Source organism: Typopeltis vanoorti, chromosome 13, assembly GCF_054136105.1.
Source record: "Typopeltis vanoorti isolate ZY-2024b chromosome 13, IOZ_Tvanoo_1.0, whole genome shotgun sequence".
Classification (NCBI taxonomy): Eukaryota; Metazoa; Arthropoda; class Arachnida; order Uropygi; family Thelyphonidae; genus Typopeltis; species Typopeltis vanoorti.
The window spans coordinates 42,841,287-42,861,944 of NC_143561.1; the positions used below are offsets into that span (position 1 = coordinate 42,841,287).

Below are 20,658 nucleotides of genomic sequence, written 5' to 3' on the forward strand. Positions count from 1 at the left end.
CACTCTACCATGGAGCATGAAGACAGATTTTTGGTTGTAACATCAAAATGTAATCGATGCAGCACAGCAGGTCATCTTGCAGGTCGGCTCCATTTAAGCATCCAGGTATGTTGTAGTAAGATGTCTGCGACAAGTAGGCTTATATGCTGGAAGGCCTGTAGTCTTTGTCCCTTTATCCATAGCTCATCGTAGAGCATGTGTAGGATCCATAAAATTGGACAAGACACCAAAGGACTAATGTACCCTTTGCAGAGAGTCATTTTAATCTTTCTTCTGATTCTAGATAACATTTGATCTGGTATGAAAGTTGTACTGCTTACCATTGCAAGAATGATAGACATGGTTGTGCTGGGAGGGTCATGGTGTGTGGTGATGGGGATTATACTTATGGACACACTGAGCTACAAGTGCTTGAAAAAGGGACTGTGATTGGTGAACTATATCACAATGAAGTTCTTTAATGTCATGTTCGAGATCACATGGTTCTAAACATAAAAGATTTATTAAAATAAATATAACCACCTGAAACTTGTCAGGTACATAGAAGCGTGCGAGTCATTGGACTTACATCATCAGGAGTATAAGATATATATATATATATAAAAAAAAAAAAAAAAAAAAAAGGACAAGAAAAAATTGAATATGCATAACAGATGCTAAGAACTTCAACATTATTATTATTATTATTAAAACAAGACCTCATGGAGTCAAAGACTCATCTAGGAGGTCCTTTTATCTTACACACACACATCTCATCATACCGTGTCTTAAACACATTCAAACTCCCTGCAGACACCACGCTCTCAGGCAGGGCATTCCAATCGCTCACAACTCTGCACGAAAAAAACCTGCCTCTCACTCCCTTACTCACACCCTCCTTATACAGTTTCCAGGGATGACCTCTGGTTTTCCCCTGATCTCCCACTATTCTCTGTAGAACTTCTCCACCATTGATGCTATAACAACCCCTTACCAACTTGTAGGTCTCTATCATATCTCCCCTCTTCCTTCTCTCCACGAGACTCTGCAAATTACATCTTTTCAATCTTTCCTCATACTCAACATTCCAGAGGTCAGAAACTACCTTAGTCATTCGCCTTTGGACCCTTTCCAACATCTCTTCATCCTTCTGAAAACCCGGTGACCAAATCTGGGCACAATAGTCCAAGTGTGGCCTAATCAAAGCCTTATACATTGGAACAAGTATCTCCCTACTTCTACATGTCAGTGTCCTCCGCATCATTCCCAGAATTCTTTGTGTTGTCTTCACAATTTTGGCGATGTGTCCCCTAAATTTTAGATCCTTATCCACTATCACCCCCAGATCTCCCATTTCCTCCACCTCCAACAATACACTCTCACCAAGCATAAATTCCGCATCCCATCCCTGTTTTCCAAATTTTAAAACCTTACATTTTGCAACATTGAACTCGCATCCCCATTTGCTTGCCCAATCACTCAATCTACTCAAGTCCCCCTGCAAGGCCACAACATCTTCACTACTCTTTATGGTTCGTCCCAACCCTGCATCATCTGCAAACAACTGAATATCTCCATCCAAATCTTCACCAATATCATTAATATATAAGTTAAATAGTAATGGCCCTAAAACAGACCCCTGAGGCACTCCACCAGTGACTCCCCTTCTCCTGGACACCGCACCCCCATACACAACCCGTTGATACCTATCAGACAGCCAGTCTCCAATCCAATGCACCAATCCAATATCCAACCCCATCTGCTCCAGTTTGACTGTCAACCCATCATGAGGTACTCTATCAAAAGCTTTTGCGAAATCCAAGTATATTACTGTGTATCCTTCTCCTCTGTCCAAGGAAGCAGTCACCCTATTGTAATAAGTAAGTAGATTACCAAAACATGACCTCCCCTTACCAAATCCATGCTGTCCATCAAAAATTATACCATTGTTGTCAACCCAACTCTGGATCCCAGTTCTCACAAGCCTCTCCAACAACTTAACCACAACACCTGACACACAGATAGGCCTATAGTTTGATGCTTGAGTTCGATCACCTCCTTTATGAAGTGGCACAATCTTGCCCTCCTTCCACTCTTTAGGAACTTGACCAAGTGCACTCGTATTAAAAAAATATGTCAAGGCAGGTGTCAACTCTCTAGCACACTCCTTCAGAATACGTGGTGATATATTATCAAGTCCCACAGCCTTATTTACATCTAGTATCTACCTTATCTACATTACTACATATAAATGCAGTGGCCCAAAAAAACCTGTATTAAATAATATGCAAGCATTTGAACAATGCTAGTTGTCATCACATTTTGTGGCATAAAGCAGGTCATATCCCAGTTCCACAGTTATTATTATTATTCAGGCCTCCATGGAGTCAAAAGACTCATCGTGGGAGGTCCTTCCTAAGAACATAAAGTCTTCAAGATTCATCGAGGGGAGGTCCCCCCCCCCAAGACACACAGAGTCTATCATACCACTTCTTAAACTCATTGACCATTCTTGCTCTCACCACTCCATCAGGCAATGCATTCCATGGTTCAACCATCCTCCACGCAAAGAAACCACTCCTCGCCCTCTTGCTCACAGTTTCCTTTCGTAACTTCCAGGGATGGCCTCTTGTCATTACTCCTTCCTGCTGTTCAACCAAGCGAAAGAACTCTCCAGTGTCAGCATTGTAACCACCTCTCAACAGTTTAAAAGTCTCAATCATATCACCTCTCCTTCTTCTATCCACCAAACTCTCGCGGTCCACATTCCCTCAGCCGATCCTCATAACTATCCTTGTACAGTCCTGAAACCATCTTTGTCATCCGTCTTTGTATCCTTTCCACAGTTAATTTATCCCCTTCAAATCCTAGGGACCAAATCTGAGAACAATAGTCTAAGTGTGGTCTGATCAGAGACTTGTAAACGGAATGATAACCCTTTTTATCTCTGCAGGTCAGTGTCCTTCTCATAATTGCAGCAATCCTCTATGTTACCTTCACCACCTTTGCAATATGTCCCCTAAATATCAGGTTTCTATCAATCATCAACCCCAGATCTCTTGTCTCCCCTACTTCCTCCAGTATAACTTTATTTGGAGTAAAGTGGATGAAAAACAATATTAAACAGGAATTGCATGTGAAAAAGAGGCTATGTAAAGATATAAGGAGACAGGTGAAGAGAAGATGCATGAAGAATATAAGACACAGGCCAGAAGAGTGACTAGTGTGGTAAGGAAAGCGAAACTGGAATATGAGAGGAGATTGGCCCTAAGATCCAAAGAAATTCCCAGGGAATTTTTTTAGCTATGTGGTCAGTAGGAGGTGAATGACTGTGGAAGAATGATATTGTGGGATAAAAATGGGAATAGAGTAACTGATGCAGAGGACATAGTGGAATTGTTCAATGAACACTTTATTGGAGTATTTCATCCTGGAGGAGTCAGTTTTAATGCTGGAGGGATAGGGCTGGTTCGAGGTTTAGAGGTACAGGAGGAGAGTGTGTTTCAGATGCTGAGTACTCTGGATGTAAGTAAAGCTTTGGGACTGGATGGTATTTCACCACGAGTTTTAAGAGAATGTGCTAGGGAACTGACAGTGCCTTTAACCTGACTTTTCAATGAAAGTCTGGCTTCAGCAAAGGTGCCCAGGGAATGGAAGGAAGGTAAGATAGTGCCATTGCATAAGGGTGGTAACAGACTTATGCAATGGCACTATCTTACCTACTAATGATATCCAGGCCTTCCAATTCCTCCCTCCATGAAACTTCCTGAAGTTGACGTCTAAGACTATTATAATCACTGCTTAGTTGATGGATTTTTGATGAAAGCAGACCAAACTTCTGCAGGATTAATAAACTTTGGTTTTTGTTATATTGTGTTCAATATGGAACATTTCTAAGGCCTCTTTAAATTTTCTTATAAAACAGTTATGATCGTCATACATTTGTTTTTTTGCTGAACTACTTGGTGGCCTGTATTTTTTGTGTGGAAGGCTAATTCTGATCTGTGATTTTTTCCCCTCTCCTTGACTTGTTTGAGTTTAGACATGCATATCTCTCCAGACTGTCCTGTCTGGCCTACATAGAAAATTCTGGAAGACCAATTAATTTTGTATACATCTAGTTTCTTTATGGGAGGATGTGGAGGTTTTGGTGGATGTAAGAACCCTCAAAATCTCATATGTTGGGAAAGAAGCCACTTTAACATTGTAATCGCAAAGCAATGTTGCAACTTTTTCATAACATTCTTGAGCAGTCTCCACCAAAGTAAAATTCAAGTTTTGTAATACTTTCCATAATGTGATCCACACAAAAATAGAAGTGGAAGTTATAAACTGTGCCTGATATAACATCAAATTGATCTAGCACTGATACAGTATTTGCATTTGGTCTATGATACTAAAGCTGAAAACTATATCCAGATCGATCTTAAAGTTTCCTTAAAAATTCAGCTGGAAGCAGTTGACTTATGTCTGTCTGCTTGATGTACTCGTTACTGAAAGTCCTATGTAGAAGATGGTGTTTTTTTCCTCCTCTCTTGGAAAGGCTTTTTTCTACAAAATTTTCCTGGGAGCATGTAAAGTCAATGTATATAATAAACATATTTTAGCTAAATGTCCCCTCTCTCTCTCTCTCTCTCTCTCTTCTTTCTTTCTTTTTTTTTTTTTTTCTATTAAAAAGTATCCTTTTACAATTTTCAGACTACTTATATGAAACCCTATTTTTAGTGATAGTTTTCAAATTTAAAGTAAACTCAAATTCCATTTCACGAAAAATATTTTAAATGAATTTTTTACAATAGCACCTTCATCCTCATGAAATTCCTGATATGTACCTTCAGTGGTATACAGAACATTATGATCTTAATGCAGGAAAGTTTACATAATTACTAACTTCCTATTGACAATTATCCTCTAAGTTAATCTGTTATCTTTCAGAACTCCAATATTGTCATATCTTATATTTTGGTCTTCTAAGGCACTTCTCACTCAATCTAGATCAATAAAGATCCAGTGGAGGACCAAGATCCTCCACTGGATCTTTTTCTTGCCATCCTGGCAAAAAAAAAACAAAAAACAAACAAAAAAAAAGTTCTTTTGCTAACCTTTTCTCTCTGAGGTTCTTTCCTGTTATCCTCATTTTTAATATGAAACTGCCAAATGATGCCATCTGTTCAGCCTCCTAATTTTTCTCAGAATTCTCATAACTGTGGTTTGTAGTCTTTAATCAGGTGTTTTCATATCTAACCTAGCTTTCAGATCGATAAGTTATGGGTGGTTTGAACACTGCCTTGTATGCAGCTGGTTTAGTGTTTTGACTTATTTCTCTCCTAAATTACCATCGAAGTCTGGAACAGGCCACTTGGCCTATAAACCTGGAAAGGAAGAAGAAGAAGACTTATTTCTCTCTTATTTCATATAAATTTATTCATTTGATTTCCTATCATACCTGCCTTGCTAAATTCTGTTGTCTATTTTCATATTTAATTTGCCATGTTCAATAAAAATTCTTCTTAAATAACTGAAATACTTTACTTTTTCTATAGTGCATTCAGGACACAATTCGTGTTTTCAATTTTCATAGTCTGCCTTTTTAATGGTGATTTTTATATGAATTTATTACAGCAGTTATTCAGTTAAGTTAGGGAACATATTAATTCTAAATGAATTTAAGTTTTAATTTTTATTTTATTATGTAGATGGATCTTGAGTCACAAGTTTGTAAGATACTGAACTGAAAATTCCTAACAGTATAGTAAACATGGTAGCAAAATACAGAAAATTTGGTAAGCATAAAATTTGTATGATTAATTATGTTAGAGTGTATTTTTTATAGAATTTTTTCCTTGATCATATAATAGTCTTTGTACCCTCATTTTTACTTCAGAGGTGGAAGAGAATCTGTCTTTTCTTTACAAGGAAAAAAAAAATTATCTCATGAAACAGACACAAAATTTATATTATGCGTAACAAGAAGTCATATTCTTGCCTGTATCTATATTTTATGCGAGCAAATAATAACTCTGAAGGGAGGTATCTCAAAATAATTTTTTTTGCATAAGAAGAGAAGTTGACTTTGTTACAAGTTTCCAAACATATCATTAAGCAGGCATGTCACACACACACACACACACACACACACACACACACACACACACACACACACACACACACACACTCGGGAGCCATTTTGCTTTATTCAAATGACAGTGGCACCTTCTGGTTTAAAAAAAAAAAAAAAGTGAATATTAAAATTTTAAATGTCTTAAGTAATACACTTTTTTATATGGAAACTGTCACTTTTCTTTCTATATACAGTAGAATCTTATTTAAATTAAAATCCAAGGGATGTAAATTATCAGCTTTCATATTAAGGATGTCTGCAAAAATGAAGGAACTTGACCATTTCAGTAGATGTGAAAATATAGCTTTAATATGTGTAACTTTAAATATTTTGTAACAATTAAGCATAATATAACATTTTGATTTGCATTTATTTATTAGAGAAACCATGAGGAAAAAAAACCAATATTATGAAATATAATATTATATATAAACTGCTGGAATAAAATCAAATCACATACTATTAATATTAACTTTTATTTTTAAAAATTTTAAAGTATTAATATTAAAGCAAACATGAAACCCAGTTAACTAATAAATTAATCTAATTTAGAGAAAGGATCCAGTTTCATTTAATTGCAATACCATAACTTATATGCAATGCAGGCATTTATCAAATGTGATAGTTGTTGAAAGTTTTTTTAACTTGGGTATATTATGTATTCAAGACACCAAGTAATTTTATATAAACTTGGTTTTTAATTCTATTTCCCAAGTGAGTAAACAGACAAGTCAAGTTTGCGCCTGCATGTAGTGCAAGTCTGAGGCAACTCATGGTAGTGCAACTCGTGGTAAAGTGGATTAAACTCTGATTACTTTCCTTAGTATTTTTCCCTTAATGTAAAGCACATCCCCTTGCGGAGATGTATGATGCTATACATTAAAGGCAGTGGTCACTACCCATCTACCCATACCAGTTTCGACCTTTATTGAGGTCTCGTCAGTAGGAGCCAGACCTGACAATGCTAAGGTTGGAAAAAAAAAAAAAAGTTTATATAAAATTACTTGGTGTCTTGAATACATTAATATATCCAAGTTAAAAAAACTTTCTACATCTATCTCTCATTCTGAGATTTTATTTAATAAGCTCAAAGCACCTTGTGGCAACTTGTTTAGGTAAAATTCATAAGCTCTGTATTACTTCAACCTTAGCATTGTCAGGTCTGGCTCTCACTGACGAGGCCTCAATAAAGGTCAAAACCGGTATGGGTAGTGACCATTGCCTTTAATGCATACCATCATACATCTCCGCAAGGGGATGTGCTTTACATTAAGGGAAAAATACTAAGAAAAATGATCAGAGCTTAATCCACCTTTACCACGAGTTGCCTAGAGTGACACCACCATGAGTTGCCACTGACATAAGAATTTAATTTTATGTAAATGAAGCACTACTATGTTCAGAGCACTAAATGTATTGCAGAACATGTGACTTGCAGATTCATAGCAAAAAACAACTATCACATATTCAAGACACCAAGTAATTTTATATAAACTTGGTTTTTAATCCCATTTCCCAAGTGAGCAAACAGACAAGTAAGTCAAGTTTGCGCCTGCATGTAGTGCAAGTCTGAGGCAACTCATGGTGGTGTCACAACGACTCCATGGAGGTCAGTCGTTAATAATTATTTATCATGGGATAAAAACAGATTTTCTAATACATCTTAACTACATTTTGTAGAAGGTAATACATATACATAGAAAAGGGCTAATCCTTGAGCAGAGAAATATGCTCTTTGTATAAATGAGAACCTGTGTAAATCTGAGTGTATTATTAAGATTCTACTATAATCAGTTTTGATTGATTGGCTAACATGAATGTGACATAATGCTTCCTTGTTTCGATAGCAACATTTTTGCTTGCATCTACTATGGCATCATAGCAGAATAGTTAGAACCAAATTGGTTAACAAAACAAGGGTTTAATTTGAGAATGGCATAAAAAAAATACAGGACCAAGATTTAGGTGAATTTGATAGAAGTGTTTTAGAAGACCAAAATAAAAGATCTAACAGTATAAGCTGAAGGAAATTATTGATAGGAAGTTACATAAATATTACTTTCAAACCTCCATAAAGTCTGAAAACTCATCGTGGGAGACCGAAAGCTCACATACAACATTAACTATCATAACTTGCCTTGATTACATTCAGTATTGGAGCTCTCGCCACCCACTCCATTCATTCACAATCCCAAGCAAAATATGCTCCCTTTCATTTCCTTACTTGCATGTCCTCTCTACGGTTTCTAGGAATGACTTTATACTTCGCAACACTGAAATGACATCCTGCATTCTTCAACCCCAACCTGTTCAAATTCTCTTGTAGCAGCATGATATCAGAACTTCCTTACATTGCTCTTCCTAATGTAGTGTAACAAATGATGTTTTTAATGCGTTATTGTAATGAAAGCTGTTTGCCTATTTGTAATATCTTCTTTATTCTTTATAGCAGCGTGCTTTTGCTTTCGTAACCTTTCTTACTTATTCTATTGCGTACTATGTTTATCCACCTTTCGTGTTTACTAGTTGTATGCCTATGAACACTGGAAAATTTATTTGTTAAGACTGCGCCACCAGTATTTCTATATCGGCATGAGACTCAGTAAAACATCCGGTAGATCTCTCTCTCTTACTAGCATAAATTCCTTCAATAAAGTTTACATAAACGGTCGTGTTTCTGAAGTACTTAAACTACACTTTTAATGCCTTAGTTGTTTCCCGCTCACAGATCCGAGTTTATTTAGGAACAGTGCATTGTAAAATAAAAGATCGGGTAGCACTCAATAGGCATATAATTAAAACACATTTATTTACATTAATAACAAACTACATTAATTAAACGATAGGGAGATTACTCCCTCTACCTATCCATTAGGTTTTTAGTATAAAGAAACAAACTTTCCCTTTTCAATACTAAATAACTATACAATATAATTACAATTACTTCTCTGCTTATTAAATTAAATTATGAAACTTTAATTTACTCACAAAGAGGTTAACTAGCTATGCCAAGTTATCTCACAAATTATATTCCAATTAATAACAAATCAGAGGACTCTCTTATAGACACCTATTACTATTAAGTTAATTCTTATCAGTCGATCTATAATGTATCTCCTAGATTACAAAAGGAATGTACAACAAAAGATGGAACAAACTTTCCAAGGCTCTGTGTCGCACACTCATCCAACCTGCACTAAAGGTCCCTATGCTTTTCCTTTCATCTCGGGCCTTAGGCTTCCGTCTGGAAAGCTTTGCTTCAGGGGGATGCTTCGTTGGGATATTGACAGGCTTTGAACTGCAATTTTTCACTACTTGAAAAGCTCAGGCAAGAGGTTTCAGCATACAGGCTTGAAGATCGCTCTCCTGCTTTTGGCTTCAGTTGACCTCCCACGGCTAAAAAAGACATCGACCGACACTGCCTTGGGTATTTACATCGGCTGTTCTCTCATCATTTCCATTCTCCTCTGGAGTGGGTTTGCCATAACGTCCGGTCCTCTGGATCCTACTTCTGGAATTTCTGCCTCTAACTGCCGACTCTGATAACTGCCCCTTCGATGTTTGGCTCAGTTCCTTTTTATTTCGTGTTCTGCTTGCATCAACGGTTGTAACTCTCGAAGAATTCAGCATGACTCCTTGATCTTCTGTTAAGACTGACCTGTTCTTTCTTCTCCTCTGTGCACTCCTTTAATCCTATCTTGTTGGGCAGCGGAAACTTGCCGACCTCTTTGACAAAAACCTTTGAAGGTATTTATACTCAAAGCTCGCAAACAACTTCCTCATACACTTAAATTGTAAACAACTTTCTTGTGCCCTTATACATAGCTATTATACAAAGTTCTGGTGGCAAAGCATTGCCTTTTGTTTTTTACATTCTAGAAATTTTTGTTAAAGCAGTAAGTACAGTCAATTCCCATAGGGTTATTTACATTAATATTTAGCATAAAATATAGAGACTTGCAAGGTTATTTTTGTAACAATCTCATGAGACTTGACCTCTGTAAAAATCTATGTAAAGCACTTTGGTACTTCCAAGCTACATTGAGTTTTACAGTAGCATCATCAGCAAATAACTGAAGATCTCCTCTCGCACCCTGAACTGTATCATTGATATAGAAATTAAACAAAAGTGGTCCCAGAACAGAACCCTATGGTACTTTGCTGATCACTTTCCTTTTGTGGGAAACTGCACCCTCATACACAACTTTCTAGCTCCTATCAGTTGTCCATCACTGTAACCAAGCTACCAAATGACTACATCCCATCCTGCTCAATTTAAATAGTAGTTTATCATGTGGTACTTAATCCAATGCTTTAGCAAAATCCAGAAAAATCACTGTATATGCATCTCCTATTCACAATATTATAAAATATAACCAAGTTACTAAAGCATGACATTCCCTTTAACTCATGCTGCTCTCTTGGATGATTTCCATTCTCATCAATTGGTGTTTATATTCTTGGGCAAACTGCACCCTCATACACAACTTCCTAGCTCCTATCAGTTGTCCATTCCTGTAACCAAGCTACCAAATGATTACTATCCCTATCCTGCTCAATTTAAATACTAAGTTTATCATGTGGTACTAAATCCAATGCTTTAGCAAAATCTGGAAAAATCACTGTATATGCGTCTCCTCTTTCGGGTGTATATGCATCTCCTAGTCACCATATTATAAAATATAACCAAGTGAATGTCATGCTTACTAAAGCATGACGTTCCCTTAAACTCTTGCTGCTCTCTTGGATGATTTCCATTCTCATCGATCGATGTTTATATTCTGTCTCTAACCAGCCTCTCTAATCTTCATCACTACACCTGACATGTACACTGGCCTACAGTTTGATACCATTGACTTGCATTTTCTTTTGTGCAATGTCACAGTTTTTCCTTCTACTCTTTTGGGACTGTTTCTCAACTTCTGTTGAAGGACTCTGCCAGCTCTTTTGCACATTTCTGTAATATTATACATCATATACATGTCTCAGCTATCATACTTGTTTTTGAATTCATTTATACTGCTTGCACGCACAGCATCCAGTGGTTATCCATTCTAATCATGCATCACTCTGTGAGAGAAAAATCTAGATCTCATCCCCTTCTTAGCAGCATTAATTCTTGGCTTCCAAGGATACCCTCTTGTCCTTTCCCTACCCTCCATAAAATAAAAATTCCATCAATTGAAATCCTGTATGACCTTTTCAGAAGTTTCTAAGTCTCACTCATATCATCTCCTCTTTCTTCCGTTTGCTAGTGTTTTCAATCTACAAATTCTTAACCTCTCTTTATAACCAGTATTCCACAATCCTGATATAATTTTTAACACTCTCCATTTGCACTCTCTCCATTATCAGAATTACAACACAAACCAGGAGACCAGACCTGTGCACAATAGTTCAAGTGAGGTCTTATCAAAGCCTTGTAAAGAAGCAAAATGACGTCCTTATCTTTACATGTGAACATTTGTTTCAGCATTGCAATTATCTTTTGAGTTGTATTTGCAGTCTTTGATGCATGGCCTCAAACTTCAAGTTCATATCTGCTAACACGGGGTGCTTAAGGGTCAAAGCTGTATAACTGAGAGGAGACCTCCACATAGCCTTTAAAGGAATGCGGAGAACCGACCAGGGCTTCTGACCTAATGTCCAATCCTCACCTTCTCGTGGTGCACCCTGTTGGGTATCTACTTTGATACTGAACGAACGAGGATGGGCTGGCAATTTGGGATTTAGCTGACCAAATTGTATTCTTATTGGTTAAACCAAAATAAAAAATGATGGTACAACATGACAAAATTTCATGCCAGCTGGGGCGTCGCCCGGTTAAACAAGGCCCCCGTTGTTTTCGCCAGGGAACCAGGGCGAACAGCGAAAAGTCAGCTACTGGAACAAATCTGAAAACAAACCCCAACTCAACATCACCAGAGTTAAAGATCGGTACTATCAACGTAAGAAGCCTGAATGGCAAAGAAATGGAGCTAGCTGAGGAATTAGATAAGTACCAGATCGACATAATAGGGGTGACTGAAACAAAAAAGACCAAAACTGGTGAGATCTTTCTGAGCAATAAATACAAAATGTTATATTCAGGCAATAACAATCAAGGAAAAGAAGGAGTAGCCATAGTATTCAACACAAAATACGAGGCTAATCTTCTTGAATGGCAGTCAGTCTCAAGTAGAGTAATGTGGGCAAATATGAGAATGGGGAACTGGACAATGAGACTTATTTGTGCCTATGGTCCCACAGAAGGTTCTACTAAGGTAGAAGTGGACGAATTTTTTGAGGCATTAGAAAAAGCAACTGACACAATGAAAAAGGAAAAGTTGGTCCTTGTTGGGGATCTAAATAGTAGAGTAGGAAATTATTGTGAGACATACAAAAATATTTTGGGAAAATTTGGAGAAAAGAGCAAAGCTAATAATAATGGCAAATATCTGTTGGATTTCTGCTCAGGACATGGACTGGTTATTACTAACACCATGTTCCAACATAAAAATGTGCACAAATTCACATGGAGAGAAGAGGCTAGGAATAAGAAAAGTCTCATTGACTATGTTATTGTTGATAGTGATGTTTTTTCCCTGGTGCAGGACACCAGAGTGTACAGAGGATTTGAAATTGGAAGTGATCACTATTTAGTCTTGAGCAGGATAAAATTGAATTTCATATTGAAAAGAATAACATGTAAGAAAGTTTTAAAGCGAATAAAAGTTGAGCAGCTCTCAGATGTAAACTGTAGACTAAAATACAGAAATATTATTGAAAAGAAAATGAAAGAGTTTGAGAACAGGAATCAAACCTTGGAGATTCAGTGGCAAACTCTGAAGGAAACATTGATTGATTCTGCCAGAGAGGCATGTGGTGAGGTTGTGTGCAAAGATAAAAAAATCAGAACTCCCTGGTGGACACAGGAAGTTAAAGAGGCAGTGAAGGAAAAGAAGAAAGCATATCAAAAGTTCCTGGCAAATAAGTCAGCTTTTACTCTTACAGAATACAGAGACAAATGTAAGAAAGCTAAACAGTGTGTAAAACTAGCTAAACAAAAGTCATGGGAGGACTTTGGCAAGAATATAGAAAATAAATATCAAGAAGGTGGCAAAATATTCTGGAGGTTGTTGAAGAAGCTTAGGAATGGAGGAAAGAGTGCTGTAAAAGGAATTAGAGATGATAAAGGTGAAATGAAAACAGGAGAAAAAGATATCCTTGAAGTATGGAGTAATTACTTTGAAAAACTGCTAAATGAAACAAGCAGTGATGACAGCACAGTGATAAAAAAACACTGACCAGGCATGCAGTCAGGAATACATATCCATACTTGAAGTAGAAAAAGCCATCAAAGGCTTGAAATGTGGAAAGGCAGCAGGAGTAGATGATATTCGACCAGAAATGCTGAAGTATGGTGGTATAAGAGTCTTACAGTGGCTGCACTGCATAGTTCAGAAAGCCTGGACAGAGGGACCAATTCCCGATGATTGGAGTAGAGCTCTCATAGTACCCATATATAAAAAGGGAAATAAAACTGAATGTGAGAATTACAGAGGTATTTCCCTACTGAGTGTTCCTGGCAAGATCTATGCAAGTATACTTGAGAAACGGTTGAGAAGAATTGTGGAAGAAAAGCTTGGTGAAGAACAAGCTGGATTCAGGCCAAATAGAGGCTGTCAGGATCAGATCTTCACTTTACGACAAATAGTCGAGAAAGCATGGGAATATAACAAAGATCTGTATTTAAGTTTTGTCGATTTGGAAAAGGCATATGACAAGGTGCCAAGAGAGAAGCTATTCAATACGCTGCAGTTATATGGTGTCAATGGGGCATTATATCAAGCAATACTTAGTCTTTATTTGAGTTGTGAGTCAGCAGTTAGAATTGAAGGAAGTACAGGAAGATGGTTTAATGTTAAATCTGGTGTGAGACAAGGATGTACATTATCCCCTCTGTTATTCATTATCTATATGGATCACATTATGAAGGAATGTGGTATTAAACCTGATATCAAAATTGGAGATGTTAATGTCAGCTCTTTGCTTTATGCGGATGATGTTATACTTCTAAATAAATCCGCTACAAGTCTGCAAGATTCTCTGACTAAATTGAATAGCTGTTGTAATAGATATGGTATGAAGGTCAGCAATAAAAAGACAAAGACAATGAAAATAGGCAGAATCATTGAAAATGTCAACTGTGTTGTGAATGGAGAACCTGTGGAACAAGTAAAACATTTCAGTTACTTAGGCACAATTTTTACTGAAGATGGTAAACTAAATATAGAAATAGGCAACAGAATCAGCAAAGCTGGTATCGTGGGAAGTCAATTGAATAAATTCATATGGAATAAGAAAGAAATTAGTCGGAACACTAAATTAGCTGTATACAAGACTGTGTTCAAACCAATTTTAACTTGTGGATCTGAGAGCTGGGTCAGAAGTAAAACACTTGACCAAAGACTAGAGACCGCAGATATGAGAGTCCTGAGAAAGATTAGAGGCGTGAACAGATGGCATCAATGGCAATATCATATTAAAAATGAGGATATTAGGAAAGAACTTGACATTGTCAGCATCCAGGAATGCGTTAGCAGAGCTAATCTCAGATGGTATGGTCACTTAAATAGAATGGGAGAGGAAAGATTAGCAAAACAAGTGTTCTCTGCCAGTTTGGCAGGAAAACGACCCAGAGGAAGACCAAGATATAGGTGGATTGATACTGTACAAAGTGCCTTAGACGATAGAAATATAAGATCTGATAATGTTGGAGTCTTGACAAGTAACAGACTGATTTGGAGGAAAATTGTAGATAGGAAGTTAGTAATGATGTAATTTTTTCATGTAGTACTGTCATATCCTGTACACCCCTTGAGGGTACATGGCAGGAATTTGATGATGATGATGATGATCTGCTAACACTCCAAGATCCCTAGCCTGATCAGTTTCTTCTAGTATAATCTCACCAATATAATATGACACTGGATATCTAATTACACCAAAGTACATGACTTTACATTTACTGATATTGAACTGACAACCATTTTCCAATGCCCACAATTCCAGCCTATTCAAATCATTCTGTAAGTACTGCATATCATCTGCATTCTTGATTATCATACCCAGGGCTGGCGGAAGCAGGCATGCGGGCGTCATTACGAAGGGGCACCGTTCATAAGTTCATTTTTAAGAAAAAGAATTTTATCATAAAAACAAAATTCTTAGAATGATCAATATTAAAATAAGGCCGGATACACCGAATAAAAATTAAGAAAAATTGTATATTACCGCCTCTTTGATCAGCCAGCTGTTTACAATTTTGCAGTGAGAGCAGGCTAAATGCTTGCATAGAGAATGTTGTGTCTACTGCAGTCTATCTAAAGTGAATTGGTGAACGGTTTTTATGTGCAGAAACGAATTTTCGTACAAAACATTTGTTGCTGGTTAACCAGTCATATGGTACGCATCTCAGTAGACTACTGACCGTAGCGCAATGCAGACTATTATTTCGTCTCTGTGTCATGTTGTGCAATAATTTCTTGCGGGTATAAAATAAAAATGGAATCAAAAATTTAAAAAAAAGTTATCCGCTGCACAAAATCGTAAGTGACATGCTACGAAAGAAGCAGATGTTAAGAAACAAACTGGGGTTCTTAATAAATTTGTTAAAATATCAAAATATTCTGATGCAGATCGTAACCAACTCGATACATTAGAAATCAGAGTTCAAGAACCGTGCACATCATCCACTTTGCATCAAAGTACTATTGCAACTATGAACAAGATAACATGACGCATGATTTAAGTGAAAAACAGTTAGGAGAAAATTTAGTTGTAGTTGACCACGAAATTAGCACATTGTTAGTCTCTGTAAATTTAGAAGATCTAGGTGAATGGAGAAATATTGATGAAAAGTTAAGAGTTGTTTTAATTGAAATGGGGCCTGTTCAAAAGAAAAATGTAATATATCCCAGAGATACATACGGTCGTAAATTTGGCAACATGTATTATAATAGAAAAATGGAAAACGAGGAGCTCGTGCCAAGAACATGGCTCATTTATTCCAAAACTTTAAATTCTGTTTTTTGCTTTTGTTGCAAACTTTTTGCACCTACTGAATCAAGTATTGTAGAAGGTTATAATGATTGGAGAAATCTAAATACAACTTTGCATAGACATGAGACTAGTTTAACTCACATGAAAATTTTCTTAAAATGGAAGGAACTTGATAAAAATTTAAAAAACAAAACTACTATTGATTGCCAGACTCAAAGCATCTATGAAATAGAAAAGAAACATTGGACGAGTGTTTTTAGAACGCTTGATTGAAATTATAAAATTCCTTGGTAGCCAATTTAGCTTTTCGCAGATCATCTGATAAATTATATGAAAGGAATAACGGCAATTTTTTAAAATTAGTCGAACTGTTTGTGAAGTTTGATCCCGTTACTGAAAAATCATGTTAAAAGGGCCCTACATTGAAATAATAGAGGACACTATTTGAGTAAAGACAGACAAAATGAAATATTGGAAACTTTAAGAAACGCAATCAGGGATACAATTTTATTATCAATTTGAAAATCTAAATATTATTCCATAATTTTAGACTGCACACCTGATGCAAGTAAAACAGAACAAATGACCGTTATTATTCCCTTTGTTTCCTGTGACGATGGAATTGTCAAGATCAGCGAAAACTTTTTAGGTTTTGCAGTCCACACATGCCCGGATCATTACAGGGGTGCTTAGATAGACGTTGCATGCGGGCGGCAAAGACCCTAGCACCGGCTCTGATCCTACCTATATGTAGTGATACTTCATCCACTCCACAGACTTATTAATATCAAGGTTACTTAATATTCTAAACACTTTCCATTCTTAAACTATCAGTCTTTTGTCCTCTTTCCTATTGTTATTCAACCACTCTTAACTCCATTTCCTACATAAAATACACTAACAAAATACTCATTAAACATTTCTACTATATCTTCAGTAGATGTGACTTGTGTTCTATCTCGAGCAATTAAAGTCGGTCTTCCATATTGATCTTCTCTTCTACTATCAACATAACAGTAGAATTCTCTAGGGTTTTGCTTTACTGCTTTAGCCGATCTCTCATATGTCAATTTCTCTTTCTGCACTACACTTGTCACCTTCCTAGCCTGCATCTAATACTCCTCATGCTACTGAGAGGCACTCTGTCCTTTATATCTCCTGTATAACATTCTCTTTCTCAGAAGCTTTTGCATAATTTCATGATTCATCCATTTCCTTTTCACTCCTACTTTATTTATCCTCCTAAGCTTAAGAATACAATTTGACATTGGCATAAGTAGCTGATTCTGGATCAATTCCCTGGCATTGCTGATTTTTTTTTCTCTCTCCCTCATCTGTTTGTGTTCTATATATATGACTAAGGCAAACTACATTGGTCATCTGTGTAAGAGCTGGAGAAGAGAGATGCCAAGAGGTCATCTTTACCATTTGGTGTTTTAACAGTGATGCTCTCTAGATGGAAATGTCAAGAGTGACAGACACATTTCTCCATACTAAGATTTAAGCAGATGGGCTGTAATATTACCTTTTGCAAGGGACCAGAAGGTACAATTTCCATTTAGACTGGTGGTCAGTTTTATGATATTGACCATGACAAAATCATATATGGATTTGCTGGTGGTTGTTTTGCACTTACTGTATACTTCAGCATAGGTTGAGTATGAAACTGGAATATTTATTGCAAGCCACTGGTATGCTAAATTTTTTTAAACTGTTTTTGGGCACCTTTTGCAGAATGACAGCCTTCATGCAAGTGAGGATAATTTTTGTTATTTGCTCTGAGCATGTGTTCGAATCAGAAGAGCTGAAGCAGTAGTTCTGGCCATGGAAAGGAAGAATAGAAGTTCCAGAGGTTGTCTCACTTTAGTACCTTTTTGGAATGCCAGAAGAAGAAGACATGAAGTTGAGAGTGACTGGAGGGCATTCTGTGACACTGAGTGAGAGAGGAAACTTGTATAAGATTGTGGTCTGAGTTACTCGGAGGAGAGGTGACCTCTGTGGTATATCTGAAAGGAAAACTGGTTAAGAAAAGAACAATGTTATGCTGGCATATTTTTGCTCTAAACTTTATATTTGCTGATGAAGGGTCACCTTCAGCCTTCCTAAATGACTATTTGGTCATTCCAGTGCTCTTATTTAGAAATTAATGTGTACAGTGGAGGGAACTTTCTGCTTAAAACTAATAACTTTCTACTTTCTTGGTTCTCATCACAAGTACTTCTCTACATAGGGCTTAAGTAGATTACCATGGAAATCTTCTTCACTCAGACACCCATTCACATACACCATAACTTATGACTTTATGCCTGGATATTAACTCACTCTTTCTTTGACTATGTCCTAATATTAAATTATATCTTTCAAGCATTCCATGGCTCTTTGTTGATAAGTTCCCCAAATCGGCAAATTTTTCAAACTTTCCAAATGATGCTAGCTACAGTAGAACCTTTTTTTGCAACATTTCATTGAGGATAGTCTCCTGAACAGATTTTGGGAAATGTTCTTAAGTGTAGTTTATTCTACTGTTATCACATCCAGCATTGATCAGAAGTCAAACACATTCTTGCACTGCTTTTTTATCTCACTGAGAGTATTGTAGCCTGAAATACATCCCACAAAGATATTTTAATTACTAAGATACAACATAATGTTTTTGCATTTGAAAATCTTTTTTTAATGTGAAGAATTAATTTATACAAAATTTTGTTTTAATTTTTCAGTTATTCTTGCCTCTGTGGGAATAATTTTAACAGTTCTCGGCACCATATTGCTAGTCATATTTCCATTCATATTTAATCATTTGCTCAAAAAGGTAATATTTTTGTGTTATAATTTCTGTGTAGTTATTTAGACATAATTTATAAATATAAATTATTTTATATTCAGTTTATCTTTATATTCAAGGAAAAGGAAAGTTACAATTGAGGTTCCATAGAATTCAGGATGGATTTTACTGTTTAGTCTTTGTCAGTGATATTGTTACAGAATGGTAGGGAGATATTCAGCGTTTTTGTAGATTATGTGCATCTTGGGAGGCTTATTAGTAACAGTACGGATGTTGTGGCTCTTCAGAAGGGATTTAAATAAGCTGAAGATGAAGGATATAAATGAATAGGAATGTCATTTTAACACATCCAAATATAAGTTTTTAAAATTGGGATTTAAAGATGGGGAATTGGGTGTTTACTCTCTTGGTGGAACTATGTTGGAAGAAGCAAACTAGGGTGATGGTAGATGAACATTTTAAGTTCAGGGTATATTACAAAGGTTATAAAGACAACTCAGGGGATTGCTGCAATCTGCTAGAGGACATTACCGGCAGGGATATAAGAGTGATATTTGAAGGGAATGAAGTAACTATAGAGAGAACAGAGACAGATTAAAAAAAAAAGGTACTGTAGAATGTTGGTTTTGTATAGACTGGATGGTAGGGCATGTAATCTACAGAGAGTCTGTTGGATAGAAGATGATGGGATGAAGTAAGTAATGTAAATTGTTGAGAGGTATTTACTAATTGACACTGGCAAGATTTTTTTTTCATATGTAGAACTAAAGGGAAAGGTGCAAAAGGACGTAGTGAGGAAGTAGTTCTCCCCCCTCCCCCTCCTCCATGAAGAGTGATAGAAGCATGTAATGCATTACCTGAGACACTGGTGAGGGTGCAGGCAATGGAAGAGTTTAAGGAGTGGTTGGAGTCAGACTCATTATAGGTCTAAAACAGACTTCCCACAAAGAATCTGACTTCATGGAGGATCTGAATAATATCAGTAATAATAATAATGCTACTACTAATGTTATTATTAAAAGCCAAAATGGCAATACAGTTTATTTTCTAAAAATATTTTGTTCCAAAAATTTCCTTATACATTAATAATAAAAATATCAATTTATTTGATAGTTATTTGGTACTAGAATACCAAAACACATTTTTTGGCCTCTTTTACTGACAAGTAGGGAAATATAATGAATCAGTGTGTTGTATGAGGTATTAGGATGCACCTGGGCTGAGTTGTCAGACATGTGTAGACTTGTCTAATAAGCTACTCTCATATGTCCAAGTCATATTTTTCTTTTCTCCTGTCTGCTAAATTCTGCAAACTGCATTCCCTCACTCCATCTTTATATTTAACATTTCATAATTCTGGTAGTTATTTGTTTTTGTATCCAATTCCGTCATTTCCATATCTTCAAAATATTAGGAGACTTAAGGGGGGATCCTGATCAAAACTTTATACAACATGTTGATTCGTTATATATTTCTACTTATCAGCAAAATTGACCAAAAGATATGTTTTGGTGTTCTGATATCAAATAACCATTAAGTAAATTTGATTTTTTATTCATTGGGAGTTATTGCACGTGGTGATGGGAGAACATCATTTCCAGAAGCTGTATAATGTTATGAGCAAAGGAGTGAGAACGGATTCTTTGTTTGGAGAATGAGTGAAGTGCATTGCCAGAGAGGGTAGAGAGTGCCAATCCTGGGACAGTCCAATGCAATATTATAGGTCTTG

General features: G+C 36.4%; 1 protein-coding gene across 2 annotated transcripts in view; it reads left to right on the plus strand.

The window, feature by feature from the left end:
- The window catches only part of LOC150100092 (scavenger receptor class B member 1-like), a 219,697-nt gene that overhangs the window by 13,808 nt on the left and 185,231 nt on the right, over positions 1–20,658 (plus strand). For both annotated transcript variants that reach the window (XM_090402417.1, XM_090402418.1), the window contains exons 2-3: positions 5,676–5,762; positions 18,865–18,956. In XM_090402417.1, the coding sequence (XP_090258543.1) occupies positions 5,738–5,762; positions 18,865–18,956 (117 nt within the window). In that variant the 5' untranslated portion in view covers positions 5,676–5,737. The remainder of the gene's footprint in view (positions 1–5,675; positions 5,763–18,864; positions 18,957–20,658) is intronic.